Raw genomic sequence first — 14,561 nt, 5'->3', positions numbered from 1 at the left:
ACAGATGCTTATGCTGGCACATGCCTAAATACCCAAGAAAACCCCGACTGCAGGGTGATAAATGGCACAGAGAGGCGAATGTGTATCGCCTTTTCAGGGGATTAGACAAAAGTGAACTGGAGGGATCTTCAAGCCATCATCTATTAAAAAGATTGATAACTTGTAACGTGACATGACCCCCGCATTCATCTGTAGCTATGTCCAGCGACTGTCGGGGAGGGAAAAAAAATATATTGATTTGTACAGTATTTTTAATTAAGCTTTGTAATTAGGTCAATTTGTCACGGTCTCAATTAGCCCCCCTCTTGGCGGAGGAGGCTGGCGGCCGTGCCCGGAGCCCTTGGGGAAGCGGCGAGAGCGGGCGGCCGGGGCTGACGCTTCTCCTTTTTTCTTTTTGCAGTCCTGGTACCTGGGATAAAAGTCTCCGCTTCCCACCACGCACCGGACAGACCACCAGACCCCTTCCCACCTCTGTAACACGGAAGCAGCAGCAACGCAGCGCAGCGACTTCACATCGGCGGAAGGGGAGGCGAGCAGACACCGACAGCAAACTCGTACATGGAAATGGCAAACGTTATGGTTGAATGGCAAAGGCCGTAACTTTCTCTTGAGATTTGATTTTAATTTTTCTTTTTTTTTTTAAGTTTTTTTTTTTTTAGACAACTTTAGGACTGTTGTAATTTCTCATATGGTGCTGGAAATGGTTGGGCTTCATAACTTTTGAAGTGTTTCATTGGTAGTGTAAGCGTTAGGTGACACTGAGTAGAACTAGCCTCTGCTGCTGCTTACCAACTCGCTGTTGTAACACACTTTCCATATGGAGCCTAACTGTTTTACAGTATCCTCATCGGATTTTCCCATACAGGTGTGAGACTTCTTGAGAAATCATGAAACACACTTAAACTATAACTTTTGTAGTAGCTGAATTCTGCAATATATAACTTACCGGACAGACATAGAGCATGTTTTTTTTTTTCTGTAACATATCGGGGAAAAAAAAAAAAATGCAGGTTTCTTTTTGTTGTTGTTGTTGTTGGGGTTTTTTTTCTTTTTTTTTTTTTTTTACAGTCGGCACTTAGAGACATAACATGAACCATAAGAGCATTGTCAACAATTTTTTTCCACTCGATTGCAGAGCGATTTAAAACATCAAACTACTACTATTCACTAAAAAAAAAAAAAAGAAAAAAAAGAAAAAAGTTTGAAATGCTGCACTTACATTTAAAAAAAACATTTTTCAACAATTTTCAACAATTACACAAAAATTCACGCAGAAATGGGGAAGTTGGTCTGTTTTGACAGAAACTGACAGGAATCAATCAAAACAATCGAATTTTGAATTGAGTAAAGTGCAATTTCATTGGATAGCTAAATATCTTTGTAAGATAGAGATTGTTGAAAATTCTATTTTTGTTTTCCAAGTCCTTCCACCCCAGGACTCTAAATTATTGGGGTAAAAAACAGCCTTGCAAGAAAAAGGGGAGCTATTTTTGCTTTTTATGTTTTTTATTGTTGAACTTGTATCCCTTTAAAACTGAAGGAAAATTAAAAAAAAAAAACAAATCTAATGGTGCTTTTACCACAATATGTTAACTACATTAAATGCTAATTAATCATTTTCTGTTATCAAAGCACATAACTAAAATGAAATCATAATATCTGTTAATTTTATAAGCTAAAAGTCACTATAATGGATTATGCCAATTCTGACAAATTTTACGTGTTTCCGGCAATATAGGGTTTATCAGTTCTCAAACACCTTGGGAATAAGAGCGAACGGTCCAGAAAGTAAAACACCTTTGTGTCCCTGAACTGGTACATTTTCTGGACTGTGAAGAAATCATTACAGAAACGAACGATGCTGATCTTCTTACAACTTATGCCAGTTCAAAGCAAGGGCACTTGCTGAAGAAGAAAAAAAGAAAAAAAACAGACAAATAAGTAGAAAATGGAAAAAAAAAAAAAAAAAAAGAAGTTTGGACCCCAAACGTCCTGTATCTTATGTACAAAAAAAAGGAAAAAAAAAAGAAAAAAAAAAAAGAGTGCAAGTGATTTTTTCTATCAGACAGCGGAGCACCCCTTTGCTTCACATGCAACTTTAAGAAGGTTTCCTATACTATACATATATATACGTTCTGGTTGGCAAGTCCAGCTAATCAGAGAAAGTCTCTGCATGTTCTAGTGTTAGTAACTAATTTTTATATAGTTAATGTAGGGTAAAGTAGAGTGCATTAAGACACAATATTGTAATCCCTATTCCAGGCACTTGCCTTTAAACTATGTTTGTTCGACCCTTCAGAAGGGTTTCTACTACTGTCCTATACAATCAAGTAACTGAAATTCTTGGGAAGACACTTTGCTCCTCATCTTTTCCCTGAAACGATGTTTTGTTTTGTTTTCTTAATTTGCACGAAACAAAAAAAAAAAAAATTCCATATCAATGTGCCTTGCCCTGGATAGCGATTATTTGTGGAATTGTTGCACATGTTCCTATATTGAAAGGGGTTTTTCCCTAGTCAAGCATTTGGAGACACTTTTTGTAAATGTGACTTTTATGTCAGCCATTGTCAGTTCCAACATCTAGAATTAAATAGGATGTTAGTTGTTCCGCAGATAGGAGTAGTGTTTATTGTCCTGTATGGTCAGTGGCAGTGCTATTCTGAGATCTGTAGATGCTAGATTATCAGTATTTTTGGATGTTGCTGCATTTTACCTTTTATTTTGGAGTCTTCCTTTTTTTGTTTTGTTTTCTCCCAGATATATGAAAATATGCAATACCTGCTTATATCATGTAGAAAAGCTTAGCAATTATTAATTTTTCTTTTAATTTTTTTTTTATTTGACCAAAGTTGGTGCTGCACTTGACGCAGTGTGTTTTAGGTGTTTGTCTTTGTACTTTTGTGATTTTTGAATGCACATGCAGGAAGGGCTCTTCTTAGAGAAGCAGTCAAACTGTGAAGCACTAAGCTGAACCCTGCTTCAAGCAATTTTTGTTTTACAACTGTTCCTTTCACAAGCAAGCCTTAAAAAAAAAAAAAACAACTTCCTTTTTCTTCAGATCCCACACCCATTTTTATTAGCAGACTGCAATCAATCCACATTCAATAAAAGTATATAATGCCCATTTTTATATGCACGTTTTTAAACTTCCAAGTTCTGAAAATTGTTTACTGGTTATTCTCTATTTAAGGAAAAAATAAAATGTTTTGGATTTTCATATGTGTCTGATAAGTGGTTGAGTAGTCATTTTGCTCTATTGTATTGTGTGATTGTTAGTATATGGTATCACATCCTCTAGCCAGCATCCTTTGCCTTCCCTATAGCACTTAGCTGGGCATTACTTTATTAAGACATATGTGCACTAAAAAAAAAAAAATAGCAGCTTTCAGTGCTTCACAGTGAAGGGAAAAAAGCCTAGACAAACATTTTGTCAGAACCTTGCTATGAGACAAGGTATTACCAGTAAATTGGTTGTATATACAATAAAATTGCACCCTTTTTTAAACAAAACAAACTAAGCAATAGTTTGGGCAGTTAGTTGTTTTTAGTGAGCATGTTGTAGTCATGGCTGCAAAGAGAGAGAATTAAACTGCCCACTCAGAAGATATGTAATTTGTATGTTGTATAGTTTTATTGATTACACTGATTTATTCTACCCTATTTTATAATGCAGGACTTTTGTAATGTTGTTTAAATGAGGAAAAATTTCTGTCAAATTAGCTTAGTGGAATTTCTGATTGTTCGTTATAAAGGCAGCGTTCATAGAATTGCTTTTTTTTTTTTTTTCCTTTGGGAACTGGATTTAAGTTAAAAACTTTCCCGTTTCCTTTTTTTGTATGTATTTAAATACAGTTATTTTTCTTCTCTCAATGGTATAGCATATTCCTATGCTTGAGAAGTATAGGCTACTGAAGAACCATTGTAAATGGACATTACAGGTATGCTGTATTTTTGAAGGTATTTTTGTCATATTAAGTTTGATGACGCTAAAGTTAGGGAACTCTGAGCAGAATTGCGAGAAAAAAAAATGTTTTAAAGGCTTTAAAACATTAGGTAGGAGGTCAAGGGTGTTAACCAACAGGGGTTGTAAAGTATTACACACTAAATTCAGTTTGCGTTCACCTTCCTCTCACGCAGGAAACGCGGCAGTTCCGTTCTGTGCAGGTGTAGAGAACAAACAGTGTTTTAGTCCTCCTTTAGAGGAGCGGGGAGGCGAGCAGGGATGGGCAGGAGGGATGGGGCATCCATCCATCCCTCCATCCACCCACCCACCCAGCTGCCCACCCGTGGTTGCCCCGGCGTGCGGGGGGCAGCGGAGCCCAACAACTTTTTTTCCTCCCCGCCTCCTTCTCTCCAGAACTGTCAGACGCACAAATTCTCTGACCTGTGCCCACCCCCGCCCACCCAAATTTAAAGCCCATGGGATGGCTTAGCTCGAATTGACTTTTTCCCAAGTTAATTCCTTTCTTTTTTCCCCCTCCCCGTCTTTTTTCGGGTTTTTTAAATTTTTGGGTTTTTTTTTTTTTTTGAGCGAGGGCACTTGCTTTTCTCATGCCGCACACCCCAGCAATGCCATTATTATTTATTCTTCTTCCTTTATAATAAAAAAAAAAAATTCGGGCTTCAAGTTTAGGCAGCCATGGTACACTTTGTCTCTGTTGCTTGTTCCCCCTCCCCTTAAGGTTGAAGGGGAAAAGAAACATCAAGTTTTCTCAACTCCACAGTATTCAGTCAGCCCACAGGAATATGCAAAATCCCTCTAACATTTTTTTTTTCTTTCTCTAGTTCTCTTTGTTCCGTATATTTGCAGCTTTGTAGTAACAGTGTTATAAAATATTTACTGTACAAAAATACAAAAAAACCCAGATACATAGCCTAAAACAGGTTTTTTTTCCTTGTGGTGAATTATTTTTTTTTTAAAGAATGTCAGTTAATATTGTACTTTGCATTGTGTCTCTGGAAATATCTTTTTTTTTCTTTTTTTTTTGTTGGTAGAAGGCCTCCATCGAACAAAATTAAAACCATAACCGGCATGACAATGTAAGGAGAGCTTCAATGGCACCTAAACAATAAATAAATAACAAATTCAACCTCATGAGGTCTGTCGGAGGCAGGTCTTGTGAAGTTAACACTGCCTGCTAGGCAGGATTTTCATTAAATCAAGCTTACAATGCCAATTTTGTCTTGAAGTCAATGCATGTATTACTGTTTGACAGTAAACCCAGCTATGCCATCATCAAGTCCAAGGCTGCGCAATAGTCTAATTAGTCTCGAGTACATTTTCCTTTTATTTTTTCCAATAAAAAAGCAGTGGGATGAAAATTGCTTTGATATATAGCAGGTAACATTGAAGCTATTCCATAGCACTTAACTGTAGTGAATACTGTGTCACCAATTCTGAAATCAATTTAATGTTTAATGCAAATCCATTACATGGTGCTATTACAGGCTGGCAAAATGATTTACAAAAATGTGACAACTTGGGCTCAATTCACTCTGCTTTCCAACAATGTAAATGCATAGCAGTGTTTATCTGCATGAAAACTATGCACTAATCTATCTGAAAAAAAAAAAAAAGAAAAGAATATATCAACTTTGGTATCTACTTTCCGTTTACTTCGATCCTTGCCTTTTCGGTCATTGTTATAATGCCAGCTTTAGGACAGAAAGAATTATAAGAAAACCAGCATAATACCTGATATATTAAAATGTAGTGCCTGTGAAATCTGTATTATATTGCTCTTCTGAAGTAAGATTTTTCTACACCGGTAGCCTTCGCTGTCTGTCAGAACCTTCTGATATAGGTGATGTAAAATAACCGTACAATATTAATGCATGCTATTCCATAATGCTTAGTAGCTGTATGAATATTACTCAAAGTTATGTTAGTCTTTTTTTCTGACTTGGTTCTTGTCAGATAGGTTTAAAGATATTTCACTGAGAACGCAAATTCTGTCTTTATTGATTTGGGGTGTTTTCAGTATTTTGGAGGTATACATTTACTTAAATTCAGTATTACTTGTGTTTTGGGTTTTTTTTCTTTTTTTTCTTTTTTTTTTCCTTTTCTTTTTTTTTTTTTTTTTTTTCCCTAGAGGGCAGGACATGGTGTTTGAGACCAGAAATCCGTGCCTGGTAAGATTTTCGTCTCGAAAAGCTACCCTAAGAATTCAGAGAGCTTGCTCTGAAGAACAGTTCAAATTGAAGGGACAGTCCTTTAAACCCACAAATGAGACCGAGCTCATGTTGCGAGAGATTTCTTAATGGGCAGCGGTGAACCAGGTACCCATGCTTGACCCTTCTTCACACCAGACTTCCTCATATAGAAAGAAAAAAACCCTTTTAAAAAAAAAAAAAAAAAAGAAAAAAAGAAAAAAAAAACCTCATGTGGTTGTTTAGTTTCATGCACAGTTGCAATATTTTTCTTCAAACAAACTCTGTACAAAACTTTGGGCCCGATTCATAAAAGCTCCTTTGCTATTAACACGGGAGGCTGGTGGGCTCCTCTCCTCCAAATTGAGGGTGGCCTTCGCCCTGGCGAGCCCCGCTGGCCCTGCTCTCCCTCCCCTTCCCCTCTCCGCCTCCCCAGCCCCGCGGAGACCAGGAACCGGTGGGAAGGGGCTGTGGAGGAGGCGAGGCAGCGCAGGACCATGCTCCGAGCCCCAGAGGTGCAGGTGGGCAGGAGGAAAAGGGGAAGGACGGCTCCGGCCGGTGCCGGGGGCTCGGGACACCGCGACTCGATCACAAAAAAGATCTTGTCCGCACCAGAACAAAACGCGCTCGATCGCTACCTCTGAGCTCTAGAGAAACCCTCCGTCGGGGCGAGCGCTCGCCCGCAATGTGAACTTTTGTACTTTGGATGCTTTTTTCTTTTTTTTTTTTAGGGAAGACTATTTTCCACTTAGTTAATCTTCTATGCTCGAGCATGAACAAAAACAATTGTGTTGGGTGAAATCCCCCCCACACTTTTATCTGCATCCACAAATTAATATGAGGGGAAAAACAAAACGAAGATGAGTTTCTAGACGGAGCATGGTAGGGCGAGAGTGCCTGGCTCGGCAATCGCCACCGACGCCGCTCATCCTTGTTGCAATTGCTGCCTTGGGGACAGGGCCACAAAATTCTTGGGAAACACAATCAAGGAGAAATCTCCCATTTTGGCCGGCTGAGCGGGTTCTCCCGAACTCTGCCCCAGCCTAGCCCAGTCCCTCGGTGGCGGGTTGAGATTTGAGGCGCTAAAATTTCCACCGGCCGTGTGAAAGATCTGCTGCAAATTCACTTGACACCCGTGTTAATACCATGTCGTGTTCATTTTTTTTTATGAGTCAGGCCCCTCGTGCCTCTAGTATACTTGTATTGACTCTCATAGTTACCATTTTAGTTTTACTGTGTTCTGTGAAAAAAATTGTAATTGGTTGAGAATCACTGTGGGCATCCATTCTTATTCAACTAAGTCTCCGCAGGTTTTTTGAGCTGGTGTGGATTAGTTTAACTCTTGTATTCAACCATTAGTGCTACCACCTTCTCACATTACAATACAATTACTGGAAGCAAGTACTGCATTTCCTATGCAACAAAAAAGGAAAATAAAAAATTGCTAATGCTAACAGGCCGTGTTGTTATTTACTCTAGCCGGGCACGGGGTGGGGTTGCGGCTGTAGGACCGTGGGCATCGCCACCGCGGGCATCAACCTCTCCTGGCCCCAGCCCTGCAGCCTGGGCAGGCTCCCAGGCAGCAGCTTCATCCCAAATCATGGGGTTATTTGGTTAAATCGAGTCACTTTTGTCACGTTGGCCACTCTTCCCTGTGTTTTTGGTGTCCCATTGCACAAAATCGTTCCTCGCGCAATATCGGATTCACCGTCAGTAAATCTCTGCAGATTACAAATTAAAGAGACGAAGCACACCTAGGAAAGATCCAGGAGATTAATAAATGCTGCAAATGCTACAATGCATCTTTAAATGTAGCTAACTGTAAAAATATTTCCACATTTCCAAGGAACCCCAGGACAGCCACAGCTTTTGGGATTGACCTTGGAGCTGCTGGCAGAGCTGCCTCTCTCTGCAAGGCTCTGGGTACAGAAATAGACAAAAATTACGCTTTTTGTACAAATCTTAAAGTTTCCTTCGAAGTTTTTCACTCTGCAACACCTTTTGCTTAAAAGATACCTGCAGAATTTAGTATTTGCAGAAAGGGGTTTTTTGCATTTAAGCCGTTTTGGCTGTTTTCTGTGTAAAAGCAGACACTGAGGCCAATGAAGAGTAGGGGCTGGTGCTGCTCTGCCACTGTCCTTGGGGACAGCAGACAGGGAACCCCGTGACCCCCAGCCCTTCCCCAGGCAGCACCAGCTGCAACACCAGCTCTTCCATTTTATTTGGGGGGAAATGAGTGTTTTCTAACAAATGTGTGCCTGACACACATAAACCGCTGGTATTTCCTTTCTCACACCTCCACAGAGTTTTGGTTTTGGCTACAAGGCCTGGGCGGGAGGGTCAGTGTGGGCACAGGTCTAATGTCACCGTCCCCAGGGGGGAGCCCTGTCTGTGCCCCTCGCTGTGTGCCTCCCATGTGGGCAGTGCTGGCAGCAATGCATGGTGTGGCAGCTGAGGACAGGTTGGAGCCTGTTCAATTTGGCTTTTTTTTTTTTCTCATAAAGGAGACCAGACTGTAAGGAAAAGCCAAATCTGTCCTCAAAGGAAACACAGTACCCCAGGCAGGGCTTGCCAACAGCGCTGGCCCCTTTCACCCCCACAGGCTCTGGGAGGAGGGAGGAAGAAGGGGGGTGAGGGTGCTGAGCCTGTGCTCGCTGTCCCAGTTGGTCAAAAAACAGCCCAAATGGTGTCGGTGGTGTCCTGTGGGCTTGGAAGTGAGCCCAGGTGTGGGCCAGCCTGTCCCATGGGGCTGCCAGAGCTGGATGCTTCCTCCCAGCACTGGCTGTGAGCACGGGGGATACCAGGATGGGAGGGAGGGCCAGGCACCCACCCATGTACATCACTGCATGAATAGACACAGAAAAATTAACACCTGATTTTAAAAAGTGCCATTGCAGCACAAAGGGAGGTGTCGCCCATCAGATCCAACTGCTCCTCACCACTGCCCGTGCCCCATTCTTGTCCATCCCTCCCAAAAAATCATTCATTATTATTTATTTATACCCTTCATTACTGAGGGTGTTGGCTGAGGCTGCCCTGGGTTTGGAGGAGGAAGCACGAGGGGTGCAAGGGGTGACCCTGTCCCACAAGGATGATGGCCATGCTGGGAGTGGAGTGAGCCCTGTCCAGGGTTCAGGCACCACCTTCTGCTTTCTCCCTCCTTTCCTTGCACGTTTTCTTCCCCTCCAGCTTTCTGGCTTTCTCTTTCTTCCTGTGGGAGAAAAGGTCTCCATCAGCATCTAAGGAAATAAATCCCATTTATTATTTATCACTATCAAAATGTGTCAGCCTGGCTCGAGACGCAGGAGGAATACACAATAGCCCCTCACAGAAATCAAAAAACTTTGGGTGGAAAAAGCCCAGGGTGGTGTTCAGGAAGGGAAATGAAGGTGCTTCGCCTTGCTCAGAGGGGGATCTGGCTACTTAACCTCTTCCTTAAATCCAAATATTCCTGTTGATGCAACTGGAACAGCACTCATGGAGGCGATGGGTCCGTCCGACATCTGCTGAAGACCAGCCAAGACTGGAAATATTTATTGGTTCAGTGCTTCAGCACCGCTGTATTAATTGCAGCTGATGTTTTGATGGGCAGTTAGCACACAGGTATTGATGAAAATGGCACCACTTCATCTCAAAATTAACTGCTTAGCCATTCAGCAATAGGGGCTGATAAATTATGGCAATAAATTTGCCAAGGAGATTTATGCCACTGTAATTCGGGCCCACAGGCACACTCTGGTGGGGACAGGGACCACGGTCACCACCCTTCATTCCTTACCCATACATAGCCCCATAGGGATTTTCAAATGCTTCCAGAAACTTGAGTGCAGGAGTTTTATAATCTTGCAGGTCAGTTCTGGTGCTCCTTTAGCATCAGTGATGCTCAGGGGGCCAAGGGACCTTCCATGCCACAGGCAGCTGGAGGCATGGCCAAGTCTCCAGCAGCACAGGGATGCTCTGAGCCACCTCCTCTTCCTCTGGATCAATGGAAACAGAGCCAAGCTTTCCCCATTGGAGCTGTTTTTATGGAGGCCATTAGTGAGGAGAGGAGCCACCTTATAAACCATGCAGTCATCCCACTATCCTAAAACACTTGGAGAAATGGAGTCAGGCTGCTGGTGCTGCAAAAGGGAAAGATGTCACTTGGTTATTAATAGTAATATTATTAGTAGTATTGATATTATTATCATCATCATCATCCCCTCACCAGGTGCTGCACTCAGCATATGCTCATTTATTCATTTATGTCCTATTATACCCTCACAAAGCATTGCTGCCATTCAGGGCAGCTCCAAAGCCACTCTTTTTTTCCAGGCTTTTTAAGACTTTTACAAGATTTGCTCCAGGAGGGACACAATGTGTGGGCAGGGGCTGCAGCCCACCCTGTGCCACCGAAATAATCATCTGTGGAGGATGAACAGCAGCTCCCTGCCTTGGGCGGCAAAGAAATTGGAAAATATCCCTATAAATGTGATTCATAGGACATAGCACCTGCCTGCACACTGCATTATCCAAACCCATTAGGGTGAGAGAGGCGCAGCCAACTATTTTGGGATATGGGGTTTAATTCCCCTTCCCCATTGTTCCTTATTTCCCCACAGAAATTTCATATCCTGACACCTTTTTTTCCCTTCCAAAGTTCTTCATGTTGTTACTGAGTGGAAGAGGCCCAACTTTTAAAGAAACTTCAGCTGGATGTTGCATTTATAAATAAATGTGACAAATTTAATAGGGTGGGATAGGTATTTGAATTATTGATTGTTAAATATTTAAGCTGCAAGTCCCCATCCATCAGCGTGTGTGAGAAGGCTTGGGGCAGATTTATGATGCTGGAGTTTTCCTGGTTAGCTGGCACTTGGCATTTCTATTAATTATAGCCCACACATTCGGGTTTTTTTCAGGATTTGTTAGAAGTATTTATAAAAGATGTCCCTATTATACCATTTAAATATTGTTTGTGCAACTAGAACGTGTTTTCTATTGTGGATTAATACCCTGTTTGATTTAGGGGAAAATTAAATTAGAAGGTGTAAGTCTCAGGAGATAAATGCTTTATTTGAGAAGAGTTTCCACGACTGGAAAGCACAAAGTTTTCCTTTTAGATATAAATATTTTGCCCCAGGTGTTTGCCTGGGTCTGCAGGTGGGTGGAAAGGCTTTAAAGTGCCCTTGGCAACAGGGAGTGGGAGAGGAGGCACGTGGTGGGGAGGGGGCAGGATGGAATACATCCTATTTATTAATTTTAAGGGATTTAAGGCCTCCTCCTCTAACTATTTCCCCGGGAAGGATGCAAGCCCTGGGGCAGGAAGGGTCTGTGTGAGGGAGGAAACCGCCCGAGGCCGCCAGGTCAATAACGCGCCTCGGAAAAAATCCCTCCCGAAGTCTGGAGCTGTGTGATGGATTGTAATTGCTCAAGAAGAGCCATTACGGCCCGTTAGGTCAATACTCTGCATTTCCAAAGTGCTTTAATTAATACATGTTTACATCAGGTACAGCAGGGACTTCTCTGGGCCGTGGTATCAGGCCAAGAAAGGCTTCAAACTTTCGTAATTTGAGCAGGGGGTGCATGAGTTTAGTCTCTTAGTGCTTTATTGCACCTTCTCAAAGCACATCTTGATGTCATGAGCAGCAAGAAAATCTTCATCCAGCAAGAGCAACACATCCCCTCTCACTGGGGCAGTGGCCAGGGGGTTTCACAGGGCAAGAGAGGCCCCGGAGGCTTCACCAACTCACCCACCACAACCCCCTCATCCTTCCACTCCTGGCTGCTCATTCAGAGTTACAAAAACTTATCAGCGAGATAAATAACTGCTGCATCCAGGCACTCCAGATTATTTTGGAGAGGGTGAGCCACACCCTCCAAAGCATTTTTAAATCATAACTTCTGTTTTCAAGCCACAAGTCACCCGTCCTGCTCGTGGGACCTCAGGGCTCAGCCACTTCCCTCTGTTGCCCACCTTCCTCCCGGGTGCTGCTGTGATCTTGAACATGCAATTAAATATATGAAGGATATTAATTAAATTAGAACATAATTAAATATAAGATAATTAAATATAAGGGGGACGTGGACCTGCTGGAGCAAATCCAAAGGAGGCCACAGAGATGCTCCAGAGGGCTGGAGTTCATCTGCTGGGAGAGCTGGGGGTGCTCACCTGGAGAGGAGAAGGATCCAGAGAGAGCTCAGAGCCCCTAAAGGGGCTCCAGGAGAGCTGGAGAGGGACTGGGGACAAGGGATGGGGGGACAGGATGCAGGGAATGGCTCCCACTGACAGAGGGCAGGGATGGATGGGAGATTGGGAGGGAGTTGTTTATTGTGAGCATGCTGAGGCCCTGGCACAGGGTGCCCAGAGAAGCTGTGGCTGTCTCTGGATCCCTGGAATTGTCCAAAGACAGGTTGGAGCACCCTGGGATAGTGGAAGGTGTCCCTGCCCATGGCAAGGGGTGGATGAGCTTTAACATTCCTTCCAACCCCAGCCATTCTGGGACTCTGGTGTTGGGCTCATCAGGACATCACTCATGGGACACTGATTTACCTGCTGGAGTAATTCCAGGTCTGTGTCTTGATGTGGGAATCAAAGGTGTTCCATCTCTCCTGAATGTGTAGGGCTGGGAGTGTCCCGGCCTGGAGGGGCCAGTGACCATCAGGTACCTCTAAAAACACAAACTCTTCAAGCTTATTGATTTTTTTTTTCAATTTTATTTTTTTTTCCCTCCTTGCAACCACAAATTACAACCGGCACTGCTAAAAATCACTGGCCTATCCACAAATTTTAATTAAAACCTAAATAAATCATTTTGGGCGCTGCACTTGCACACAAACAATGCGGGAGATGGCACACTTACAGCGGCCTGTCAGCGGCCGCTGACTAATGAGTCGCTGTGAAAATACAACCCCAAGGGCCGGAATTGAAAGCAGATTCCTCGGCTAACGAAGGGCACATGCGACCCAGCCGTGGCCATCGTGGCAGAAGGCACCAAAAGCAGCTCTGGGGGCTGTGGGGGGAAAGAAAAATTTCGTTAAGGCTGCAGGCCGAGGTTTATTAAATAAAGCGCGGCGGGGAAACGCAATAGCGCAGCTGCAGCCTTTTCGCCCGGCGATGGAGTCATGTTTTCCCCTGTCCTTGCAGCAAACAATAACCATATGCTGGGTTTGTTACCAAATGTTTATTTTATTCCTTCATTAGTACACAACGAGGACTTGGAAAAAAGAGGTTTCGTTGCTGCAAGCGCTCGGGACGAGCTTTCAGCCAGGCCCCAGCTGTGCCGTGTGGGGCTCACGGTGCTGCCCAGTGCTGCTTGCAGAGGGTGGCCAAGTGAGACCCAAAAAAAACCTCTTCAACTCTTCTGTCTCTCAAATAAACTCTTCTCTCATGTTCTAGAAGCTGTCTCTGTCTGATGTGACAGGGATCACCCGAGCCAGGGGTTATGGCTTAGCAGGAGAGAATTCCTGGTTGTGCACTGGAGCAGAGGCCTTGGCATGTGCTGGTGAAGCCACGAGCCAGCACAGATGAGAATCCCAAGATCCTCACAAAACCTCACAAGATTCTTTTTTTGTGGCTGACAAAAAGCCTTGGAAATGAAAGCTAATTTTGTGATGGAGCTGTTCCCTTTCTAGGAGAAGTGGCCTTGGCCCAGCTCTGCTCAGGGCACTCGGACTCACTCGTGGCTGCTCCTCCAAGGACAACCCAAGGGACACCACTGGTGCCTTCAGGGATCCTCTATTCATGGACCCCATCCTCCCTGCAGGAACCAACCCCTTCATGCACAGATCACCACAGGAAGGTGTCCTCCCAAGGCCAGCATTCCCCTTCCAACCAGAAAATATCCACAAATGTTCTGAGTTTGGCAAAACCCCATTTTCTCAGGGAACATCTCCACCAAACAGTTAAGGCAGACCTAAATTTCAAAGTTTGGAGTTTTCCCTGTGAAAGGACTCAGAGTCTCCAGCCAAGAGCTGCATGGAGCTTGGAGTCACAGTTCCTAAAAAACACCCATCAGGACAACTCTCCCTGCAGCAAATTCTGCATTTCCATGTAGCATCTCCCTGTGGCAAAGCATTTCCAGCAAAGAGCAAGGACTTGTCCTGCTCCCAAAATACCCAAAATTAAGCTATTTCCACCAAGAATTATGCTGTTACCACCAAGAATGATGTTGTCTCTACCAAGAATGATGCTGTTTCCACAGGAATGATGCTATTTCTACCAAGAACAATGCTATTTCTTTGGGGGAATGATGGTAACTCATCCCAAAGCCTCCCAAGCAAGGAAATTCCTGGAAATGGAAGCTGGGCCACCTCACTTGCCTTTGCTTTTGGGGCTTTTTATTCCCCCCTTAAAGCTGCCTCGATAAAAGAAAGAAAAATATGATATGTGTATGTTGCTCCTGCAATTCAAAACCTGATCTTGACTGAGG

At 43.3% G+C, this 14,561-nt stretch overlaps 1 protein-coding gene across 19 annotated transcripts in view; it reads left to right on the top strand.

Moving 5' to 3' along the window:
- The window catches only part of NFIA (nuclear factor I A), a 350,804-nt gene extending 343,200 nt beyond the window's left edge, over positions 1 to 7,604 (top strand). For all 19 annotated transcript variants that reach the window (XR_012057082.1, XR_012057083.1, XM_030278568.4 and 16 more), the window contains one exon: positions 401 to 7,604. Coding sequence is in view for 17 of the 19 variants with exons in the window: in XM_030278568.4 (XP_030134428.1) it covers positions 401 to 477 (77 nt within the window). In the remaining 2 variants the exon portion in view is untranslated. The remainder of the gene's footprint in view (positions 1 to 400) is intronic.
- The last annotated feature ends 6,957 nt before the right edge of the window (positions 7,605 to 14,561 follow it).

This window comes from Taeniopygia guttata, chromosome 8 (assembly GCF_048771995.1).
Source record: "Taeniopygia guttata chromosome 8, bTaeGut7.mat, whole genome shotgun sequence".
Classification (NCBI taxonomy): domain Eukaryota; kingdom Metazoa; phylum Chordata; class Aves; order Passeriformes; family Estrildidae; genus Taeniopygia; species Taeniopygia guttata.
This window is presented reverse-complemented; position numbering and strand designations above follow the sequence as displayed.